Source organism: Phaseolus vulgaris, chromosome 2 (genome assembly GCF_000499845.2).
Source record: "Phaseolus vulgaris cultivar G19833 chromosome 2, P. vulgaris v2.0, whole genome shotgun sequence".
NCBI lineage: Eukaryota > Viridiplantae > Streptophyta > Magnoliopsida > Fabales > Fabaceae > Phaseolus > Phaseolus vulgaris.
This window is the reverse complement of record NC_023758.2, coordinates 42,905,487-42,917,480: the sequence shown is the minus strand read 5'-3', so window position 1 is coordinate 42,917,480 and position 11,994 is coordinate 42,905,487. Positions and strand designations below refer to the sequence as shown.

The window sequence follows — 11,994 nt, the reverse complement described above, 5'->3', positions numbered from 1 at the left end:
CGTTAATCCATTCAATAGTGGTGGAGTTGTGTACTTAGCAATGAAGAAAACTTGTGATGTCCTTGGTTTGTAATTTTAAGTGTGTTTATTAATGTTGGTTTCTTTATATCCATAAAATTTCATTGGAATTGATTTATGTATTTGGGATGAAGTTGGAAGAATTGTAGTTGCTAAAATAGATAGAAGCAATATTGTATGAATGTGCAAAAAGGTGAAGTTTGGGGGCATATTATAAATTTTGTTGTTGAGTCTTTAGGGTTGCACAGTGTCATGTTTGAAGCAAATAGCAAAACTGTGTTTGGGAAAGTAAGGAATTCAATTCTTGATTATTTAGAATTGGGTACATGGGTGTAAACAATTGATTGCTCCCAATCCAACTTCCAATAAGGTTTATTAGGAGAAAAGATAATGGAGTTCACATTTTTCTTATTTTCTATGTGGTTTAATGAAATGATGTTTATATTTTAGTACAAAATGTGGTTAATTCCTTTACCTTTTGCAAAAGAAAAAAAAGAGAGTAATTTTTTATTCATTAATCATTAGTTGACTGTTTTTTATACTGTTAGTTTTATTCTTTGTAATTCTATAAAGTTCAAATGAAATGACACATAAAATACTAGTTTATTTTTAAAATATTTAGACTAAATGAATTATTTATAAGAAATAGAAGCGAGTTGATTAATTGACTATGGATCAATCAATCCATAAAGTGGATTGACTCATCTAGAATAACTTGTGATAATTTATCCACGTGATACTTGTTATCTTTCTTATAATTCAATATTTGAAATCTTAATCACAAAATATAATTTGTTGTTGTTTATTTACATTGTTATTTAATTAAAATAATTTATATGATGAAATTGTCTTTTGAGAAATTTATTAGTCATTTTGAACTATTTCTTTAATTATATTTCTATCCACAATATTTAAATTTAAAAGATTGCTTAAAATCAACTAACAGCGTGTTAACATATATTCTTTGTATCACTTTTGTTCTTAACTGAATTTTTTATTCTGAATTATAAAGCTACGTGACTTGTTGAATATCCCTTATATTTTATGAATTTTAAAATTTTAATCATGTGTAGAATTTGAGTATAGTTTCTGTAAATTATAAAAGTTTGTGAGTCTGACTTCTTACTTATTGAATTTATTGTAGAAAGTCTGTTAAAGAATCATCAACATTAATTTCTCTTATGTTAAATTTATTCTAAAAAGTTATATGTTTTCTAACTAATTTGCTTTGTAAGATAAATTTGCTCTAAAATTACATATTTTTTCGATGAACGTAAAAAATATTTATTTGTTTTTTTATTTTCTTAACAAGTACATAAAATACTTGCAACAAATCTCTTGAGATTAAATTAGAAATGAGAGTTTCCATTTAAATTATTTGTGGGAAGCCTGAATGCCGGCCAAGTTTCCTCCGGTGAAGAGGTGATTTCAGAGGAACCAAACCCAAATTCATCCAACCCATCAAAGAACCCTTCAGGTAACCCATCCAAACCACCGTCATTTTCCTTCACCAACCCTTTCGCCGCCGCCGCCGCCGCCACCACAGATGTCTCCTTCTCCTCTTCAAGCATCGGCAAATGCCCCTCGAACAGCGCCACGTGTCCGAACAGCTTGTCCTTCCGCGAAAACGTGGTTCCGCACGAGCACTTCCACGTGGCCTCTCCACGACACTGCTTCACGTGACTCCTCAAGTCCGAGAGCACTGCGAAGCTCTTCTTCCGACACCGCTCGCACGACAGCGTTTTGGGACAGTGGCTCCTCTTGAAATGGTTCCTCAGACAGAGCACCGACTTCAACGGCCTGAACTTCTTGTGCGTCTTGTTGCGGTTGCATCCTTCGAAGGGGCACGAGAACCGCGTTGCCTTCGTGCGCGTCTCGCCACGCGCCCTGCTCACGAGCGCGTCCGGAGTCTTGAACTCGTCCCCGTGGGCGCGCATGTGCATCCTAAGGTTGGCGTCGCGCGTGAAGCCTTTCCCGCACACCTCGCAGAAATGGAGGTGCTGCACCAGGAGTTCCATCGCGTCCAGCTCCACCACGCTTGTTTCGTCGCTGGTTAGGTTGGGAGAGTCCGACGTTGGAGTGTCCGAAAGCGGAAGGACGTTCTCGGAGGCTGCGACTAAGGCTGCGCCGTTGGTGATGACGTGGCGAATTGCGGTTAGGATCTCGTTGGATACGATGTTCATTTGGTGGTGTGTGAGGAGAGTGTGGGATTGAATGGATTGGGAGACAAAGGTTTGAAGCGAATCCATTCGGGTGCTGAGTTGGGAGAGGTTGCGAAGGGAAACATGCAGGGAATCGTTGGGGAAGTTGATGTTGTTCTTGTTTGGGAAATGTTGAGTGGTGTTTGGCATGTGGTTTGGATGAAGTGTTGGTGATTGTTGTGAGATGATGAAGATGATGTTACTACGATGAGTGAGTGATTCTATCAACTCTTGTTATATATGCTGTGATATGATGATTGTTGTACAAACTTGAAATGTGATGACTCCATTGCTTTTATCCATACACGCGGCACGTGTTGCTGTCAGTTTACACAAATTGCTTTTATATACTTTTTTTGACTCCTTTTTACCATTTTATTATTATTATTATTATTATTATTATTATTATTATTATTACTATTATTGTTAATCAAAAGTCACAGTAATGCAAATTGAGATTTTATTTTCAGAATAATATTTATAACTTTTTTTAAAAAAAAAATCGAGTCTAACATTTTTTTTTTCAAATGGACTTCTCTGCATTAGTTAAGAATTCGATTTTCTAAGAGTAATTCCTTACTAATTTTTATTTCCTGACTAAAAGTATTATTAAAATTCCAATTCTCAAAAAATTTAAATGAAGGTTCTATGTTTTTTTATTTTAAAGGAGGGAGAAAAAAATAAAAGAAATAAAAAATAAATTAAAATTAAAATTAAAGAAATAGAATTTAACATAATTAAGTAAAAAATTGAGATTAAATTTTAATTAATTTAAAAAGGGAACAAATTAAAAAATAATTTAAAAATAAATAAAATTTATCTTATTCCTTCTCTTAAATAAACTAAATTTAATCTCAATTATTTTAATTAGTTATTTTAAATTACTTTTCTTTTTTAAAACAATAGAAAACTCCTCCCCAAAGTAGGTCCCGGAGGCTCTTTTAACTTCATTTTACCATTTTTGTTATTATTCGTGGAAATGCCAATTGATTGTTTAATATTTTTTTTCTGGAAATTCGCTGTAGTTTTCTTGCTATTTCTCTTTATATGTTTTATCTTATCATATGCTCTTTCTATATATAAATATATATTAAATTAATTAAATTTCCATGCTAATTAACAGCAATTTTACTGGTTATATTTATTAAAATAAAGCTTTACCCTGATTAAAAATTTATATAAAATAGAAATATAATCTAATTAAAAGAGAATTTTGGGAGATTATATTCAAAGAAAGTAAAAATTATTTACGTTTAAATTTAATCTATTCGTTGTTCTTTGTAATTGATTCCAAAGAGAGAATGACATCAAATTCTTCTTCTTAATTTTCCTTTCTTTTATTTTATTTTTATATTTATTTCTCTCCTCGATTTAGTGTTGCGAAAACTGTTTCAATCCTTAATGGGTCAGGCAATGCCTCATTGATTGATTCAATTGACCTAGTTTACATTAAAACATAAAAAAATATCATGACAATATATAATATCTAAAAGTAAAAAAATTATAATTTATAGTATATTAATAATTTTTCAACAAATTTGGAGGGTTATGAGTGGGACTCGTTAAGTGCATTTTCATTCCTATGCTCTACTAATATTAAGTATAATGAGTATAATTTATAAAAAATAATTATTTTTTATAAAAACATTATATGATTTTTAAAGGAGAAAAAACTCTAAACTTTTAATATTTGTTGCTTGAGTGACCATTTATCACTTAAATTATGATAGTTCCATATGAAAGAAAATTATTTATGAGTCTTTATTACGACTGAAACATCAAGTTATGAAAATAATGAGGAAAACTGTCAATGGTAACATTTGAGTAACAATGTATATAAACATTGATTATGATTGTTTGAATATTTTTAATAACTCAACACTCAAACGAGATATAGATAAATAAAAAAAAGCAACAATAATCAAACAACAAATATTTCATCTCAACTCTCCATTCTACCCTCTAGACAATATATTAAGCACACAATCTTTCTTATAATTTTTTCAATACTTTATTTTATATTGTATTCAGAAACATTGACGTTCTAAAGATAACACTTTATGTTGTAACGTAGGATCTTTCTAATCTCACTTCTTTATTAATCGTTTTTATGTATTATTGTTGTTTTTATAAGGCTTGATCAATTTTCTTTATTCCTGATTCTGATTTTTTTGTTAACATAAAATGAACCTGAAATAATAAAATTTAAAATTAAAATATATTAAAACAATGATTTAACTTAGCAACATGCACACGTACCTAGTTTATTTTTAGCTTAATTTTTCTGAAGTTTAGTCAAATATTTATATATAAAAGCTTTGAAACTGATATTTTTAAAGAAGATACACACACACACACATATATATATATATATATATATACCTATTCCGGCGGCCAGCAGCCATATCTGAATTATTAATCCTTAATCGCACGTTTACTTCCCCAGATTTCTGTGTGTGTTGAAGTATTCTTCATTATCTACACTTTTGGTTTGCCCAATTAACTTACTATAACATGTTTGTAATTGGATGAACGTTTATACAACTAATTTTAAATTAAGCTAATTCAAATTATGTGATTTATGTTTTTTTCTATAAACTAACACATAAACCATTATAATTACAATGGTCATTGTTATTACTATTGAAACTATCATCATCAACATTCTGATCATTAGTATTAGTATATTAATATTAATACCACTAATAATATTATTATTATTATTATTATTATTATTGTTAACTATCTCCATTGTTATGATCTCTATTAATATCACTATTTTTAACGTCAACATCGCTCATCATCAACACACGTGGTCTTTCATGTCACATTTCTCACATTCCAAGCACTGCACCACTAGTTCTTGCGCCAGGATCATTCGTCACTTAGTCAAAAACATATAATCATAATTATTTACGAGTAAAACTTTATTACTTTTTAAGACTTTGTAATTAGGAAGTAAATATTAAACTTTAATCAACTTAGAATATGTTTAAGAGTATAAATGGTTTTAATAAAATGAAGAATGAATATTTTATTACATAAGAAAAAAGTTTATAAATAAAAACTAACTTAATTATTCTTATTTCATTTAAAAAAATAATCATATCTCTAAAATTTATTTTCTCTACCTTTTCTCCGAGACCGTCAATAGATACCATTCATCTTACCATAACGAACTCTAAAAAAATAGAAGATATCCATCTTATTAAAATTTTGTTTAGAGTAAAAAAAATGTGTCCATTTTTTCTTTGATTGTTTGCATGTGAGTGGTTTGCAGGATTAGGAAGATGTATTTGCACGTGGATTTTGATTCACAAAGATGAATTTATAGTTTAGGGTTTCTGTGGACATATTTGATCTTTATGTATTAAAGAAGTCTTGTTAAAGTTTAGCTAATGATTATAATCAAATTAAAAACAAAACTTTTTCATTTGATGTGTTATATTGGACACATTTGACTAATTCAAGTATCATTTGTTTATGTTATTTTCTTATTTATCTTGATTAAAAATCAACATTTGATGCATATTTGATTTATGAAAATACATTAAAAAGGCAAAGCTTTAAGACTAAATATGTTTACAAACACATTTCGACATGTTTCGTATAATGAAGCTTAAAACACTTGAAGAAAAAGACATATCTTATGCTTCTTTCGTCTAACTCATGTATTTTTATTTAAATTAAGGATTTTTATTTTAAATAAATTATGTGTTATATCCTTTTCCGCATATGTTATTATATTTTCTGTGTTATTATAATTAATTCTTCATCTATAATAAATAAATTAAAAATATAATTGAAAAAAATTATGTCATCTTGAAATTTAAAATACAGAAAATAAAAAATAAAAAATATTTTTTATTAAAAACGGAGAATGTCATTTCCCACCTTCCGCGTCACACAGGAACACCAAAAGGACAAAATTTAAGTTGCTTTCTTCACTAAATGTCCCCTTTTTTAGTATATCAATAAGCTAAAAAATTCCTAAAAATATATTTTCTATTTCATACGGATTCTTGATTTGTACAAGTCCTTGTATATTATGTTTAAAATGGATATTTTTAGGCATATGAGAACTAAACTCCTTTTAATTATAACATTTATAATTAGGGAAAATAATTTCATACTCTTTTTAATTTGTTTAAATTTAAGACTTGCTTAAAACTATCATACACTTTCAATGACCATATTTATCAATCCACTTAAATTAAGAGTAAATTTTTCCTTATATATTAATTATCTTATTTATCTTTGTATATTCTTGATACAATAAATATACAGTGGTCCCATTCTGGTGTAATATATTATTATATTATGAATTATCAAAATCAAGTTGAAGACTTGCTTTTCATAAGACATTATTTGGTCATAACAGACTGCCAACTTTTGCCACATTCGGTAAGTTTGTTTAAACAAATATAATAATTAGGTGCATGTATTCATCTATCAATAATTCATTACATGAAACACCTACTTTTGTTTAAATAAATGTTTACATTTTTTAAATCGAATCTTTCTTCATCATAAATAATCATGTATAATAAACTACGTTTAAAGTTATCAAGATTATGCTGATAAAAAAAAAATAAAAAATTATCAAGATTATTATAGATTTTTAACAAAAAAATTTAATGTATATATTTTATTATTAAATAACATTATGTGAGTTTTAAAGTATTTCTATTGATTATGGAATTGTATAATTTAAAATGAAAATAAAAACAAGGCAAAACGTCATATATTCTGTAATTTTTATATATTTATGTGTTACATTATCTTAAGTGGCATGTTTTTTTTTTATATATATTTATATTTTATTAAAGTTAAATAGAATTTACTCTTAGTATGAGAATATATATATTATCGTTGTATCCAGTTACATTGTTTCGTATAAGTTTTATAATAATTACTTTAAAGTCAATGATTTTTAATTAGCGTTAATGCAATATAAATCATTAAATTGGCAGTGCATTAAAATTATATTTTTATATAAAATATTATTATAAAAATGATCAATAAAAGTTAAAAATAAGACAATATCTTATATATTTGGAAGGAAACAAAGTAGCCCAGGTTGAATCAAAGATAAGAAGAATTAAATGATAACTTAATATGATAGCAATATTGAAGATAAAAAGTAGAACATGATAATTCATTCTGATTTAATAAAAATTTGTTAGCTATATATATGCCCTAAAATTCATAAAAATGTTGCTGCGTGCTTTAAAATTTTGGGAAAAAATTGTCATTGCAACACAAGTTTTAAAAATATTAGTTTTTTCTATTCATATATATGAGTTTAAGATTCAAGTATCACAATTCAGAATTTTATAAGATGTTTATTATAGTCCTTTATTATTTAAAAAGAACACTAAATTCTTATTTTTTTTAAAATTCCCTTAATTTCTAAAATATTTAAATTGTTTTCCGAACTTTAAAAATCTACAGCAAAATTCAGATAAAAATTATTTCATATATGATTTTTTATAGAAAATCTACCTAAAAAGGTCACTGAATTTTTTTAATATTACCACAAAATATGAAAATCCAATTATATGACTAAAAAACTCAACTATATCAGTGTAAAATTTATTTATAAGAGTATTATTTGTTTGTCAATACTTTAAAAACAAAGTTCAACAATTAAAGATATTTTTAACTATAGGTAAAATAAATTATTTAAATTCAAAAATTATAATAATATATAGATAAAAGTTAAAGATTCAATAATATATATGAATGGAGCATCACAAAATTTGAATAATATATTACTATAAAAAAATGAAGTAAAAAATGGGGGCTTTCTTGAGAATCATGATTAGGTTGAAGTATCAGAGAATGGGAAAAGAACAAAGGAAAACAGGGAACACGAGTGATGCGGTGCTGACGTGGGATTGTCCCAAATACTTCACATTTACTTTGGAATTATAAAAATGCTTGGGATTGTTATTATAAGTTTATTTAAAAGCTACATAAAAAGAAGTCAATGAATGTATTTATGACACATTAATAATATAATTTATAATAAAAAAAGTAAATAAATAATAAGAATCTCATAAATGCATACAGATATTTTGTTTTGTAAATTTTTTGTTATTATAGCTATTATGAGATATGAAATTCTTTTCAATCTTTTTAATTGAAAAATAATGAATTAGAATAAATGTATTATTTCATGCAAATTTGAATAATTAAAAGAATTTAAAAATTATATATTATATATATATATATTAAAAAAAATTATTAAATAAAAACTAATTTAAAAAATTAAATAATTGGTTATTATTTGACTAAATTAAAAGCATTTTATAAATTAAAAAAAATTATTGTAATTTAAAATAATTTCTATTATTAATAAAAATTGATAAAATAATTTCATTAGTTACCAAAGTTTTAGTTACTCACTACTTTGTATTCTAAATTAATTTTTATTAATTTTTTAAAAATTTATATAGAATCTAATTAGTTAACCCCTGTTATCTAATTTAGATATCAATTTAGAAATTATTTTATATTTTTTTATTAATAATAAAAATTATTTTAGATACAACTAATTTTTTTAGTCTCTAAAATAGTATCTAATTTAGTCAATATATTGACTAATTATTTTTAGTTTTTAATTTTAATTACTATCTGTAACACCCCATAATTTACATATAACTAATTTAGTCAATATACATTATTAGCATTTATTGAAATACAAATATTTACATATCCACAACTCAAAATAGGACTCTGAAACCTCTAAAGCTCTCTTGCACCTGTATGGTCATCTGCTCGTGTACATAGTACAGTCATCGCAGTTCAAACACGGCAAGAAAAGCAAGGGTAAGCTAGTGAAAATAGAAATTTATAATATACACAATTAAATCAAAAGAGAAAACCAAATTACATGATCAATTTCTCAAATTATTCAAATTTCTTCAAATCTCAACAATAAACAATCACATAGATCTCACATGTATCTACACATCCAGAATATTCAACAAACAACGTCTTCCGGAAGACCCGTATTAAGTAAGTCCTACCAGAGACTAACATGATCCAAAGATTACCGGCGAATCCAACAGAAAGGATCAGGGTAAGTTTAATACAACCCAAGTCGTGCATCTCATATGTCACAATGTGCATGAACTCCCCCATCAGCTTCTCACCACCTGATATCTTAGTCTATGTGACTTAGATCATCAGTGAAGCTCGAAGATCTCTGTTACCACATAGGCATCAATACTTAATACACAGCAAACATCAGTCCATACATTATCCCAAATGTATGCCTTCAATTCCATACCATTCCGTCATACAATATCATTCAAAAAGTGATCCACAATATTCAAAAGTCTATTTGACATAAAAAATAACACTTTAATACTAAATCATCAAAACCCAATATTTTCACAAATTTAAATAATATATAAACAAACAACTCAATATATATCAACACACAACATCCCTACAAGAGAAATTGAATATTGGGACCACGTCCCTTCCATATCCAGATCTTCTAGCCTAGGGTTCTATTAAAAATTAAATTTAGCTTCCCTTACCTTAATTGCTTGCTTTCCAAACAACTTCTAGAATTTTATTTCCCATAGTCTAGATAAGCTTCAAGATTTATGGGTCTAATGCAAGTTATCCAAACAGAACAAAAATTCAGTGTATAATAGAATAAGTTGAGAGGATTAAACTTCTCAACCCCACCAAGATTGATGATTAAATCCTCAGGAAAAACAGGGAACAAAGGATATTTAGAGTAAAAATGAACTTACTCTGTTTAAAAATCTGATCGGGTAGAAATGTTCCTTAACTCCTCATCTACAACGTGGTATGATCAGATTCTAAAATAGATGAAGTTTGGGAGAGAAAATTAAGAGAGAGGGAGAGAAAAGAATATGGAGAGAGAGAAAGAAAAAAAATGGTACTGTGGTAGGAAGAATGTTTCTGTTGGTTTTAAAAAAAAGGCACTCTGTTACACTATCTAATGATTTTTTTAGTGATATTACTTCTTCATCCTTTGAAAAAGTAATTGTTTTTTTACCAAAGTTGATAATTGAGTTTTATCTATTAGACAGTTAGTAATTATTCTACCTAGCTCCTTCTCTACATGCAGTCCATGCCTTCTTTGTATAGCTCTCTTCTCTACTCTTGTAGATGCAATGAAATAATATTTTTTTCTTCTTCATTTTCTAACATCTATTATTATTATTATGGAGACTCGCCAAATAGAATAAATTCGCAACGATAAGAATGAGATTCATTTTAATAAAAGATTCATTATCATTATGTAAAATCACTATATTTATATATTATATTTTGATTTATCAATATTATTTTTGCTTTTTCTCATAATTTTAAAACTTAAAAACATAAAATAATAAAATAAAATATATTAATAAAGATAAAATCAAAGAAAAAACATTGTGTACACATAAAACATTACAAAATCGTTACAAGAAGAATTCTCTTTATATATTATTATATATAAAAAAATAAATTAAAATCTTTTGGACTAATATGGTATCATCTATACAATTTTGTAAAACTAATTTCTATAGATAATCGCTAGAGGCCACTTAATTTTTTAAAAGCGTGAAAAGTTTATTAGTTGAACAACCATTTACTCGTTGAAAAAATTCAAATCAATAAAAAATAAAAAATTCATTTACTTGACTATTAAAAGGTTGTTCGACAAGCAAATCTCTAAAACGAGAAAAACTAGTAAGTAAATGGAAATTACATTTTTTATATTTAAAATAATATATTTTTAAATATTAAAATTGTTTAAATTTATTAAATAATTTAAATCTTTTTAAATTGTTATATTTTATTTTTAATTGTTTTAAATAATATAAGTTAGAATATATATATATGAATAAGAATATATAATTGTGATATGATATTATAGTGATGGATTAAAATTAATGTAGAATTTAACTACCACGTTAAATTAAAAGCCTCACCAAACAGCGAATTGGCTGTGATGGGCTCCATGATCCGCCCTATAGGACTTTACAATCTTTTCTCATAACATCTTTTATATGTGAAATATTTGTTATTTTGATAATTTCAAAATATTTGGGAAGAAGATACTTTAATTTTTATATAATACATTATTTTATTTCAAATTAGTTATCAAACTTAAATTAACGTAGTTTTAGAAACTGCTCTAGTACTTTTAAGTTAATATTATTAAGAAAATATTTTTATAATTAATTTAGATTGAAAATCTAACTAGTCATTTCGATAAAATAATTCTTATAATTATTTTTTATTCACGATATATATTCAAGAACTTGACTACTGGAACTTTATTTGAATAACATAGTGACAGAACATCATTAATGAAATTTAAGATTACTAACATTAGTGAAAAAATATCTTACAACTTTTTTAAGTGTAGCATTCTTTAAAGATTTTAAATTGATAATAATTAAACATATTTTTTGCTTTATATAATATTTCAAGTAATAAATTAGCGTACTTAAAACCAAGTATACAATTTTAACAAAATAAAATAACAATGTATAAAATTTAACACTAAAATATTAATATTATCAATTTTTATACAAACTAATTACATAATTATACGCGACAATATGAAAACCTTTATATTATTGGTGCATTTTGACCAAATTCATAACTATGTGCGTGGTGGATGTCGCGATATGAAAATAAAATCTTTTTCACTCTATGTAAAGTGAAGAGATTAATTCATTCTAAGATAATTATTTTTTATTCTCAATATTTATTTTCTTATGATATAATAGTT

The 11,994-nt window shown here is 26.2% G+C and overlaps 1 protein-coding gene across 1 annotated transcript; it reads right to left on the bottom strand.

Moving 5' to 3' along the window:
• Positions 1-1,277: 1,277 nt before the first annotated feature.
• LOC137812331 (zinc finger protein STOP1 homolog) lies at positions 1,278-2,480 on the bottom strand. Its single transcript, XM_068614266.1, has one exon. It carries the CDS (start codon positions 2,367-2,369, stop codon positions 1,368-1,370), a length of 1,002 nt encoding a protein of 333 aa, XP_068470367.1. The 5' UTR covers positions 2,370-2,480; the 3' UTR covers positions 1,278-1,367.
• Positions 2,481-11,994: the final 9,514 nt, after the last annotated feature.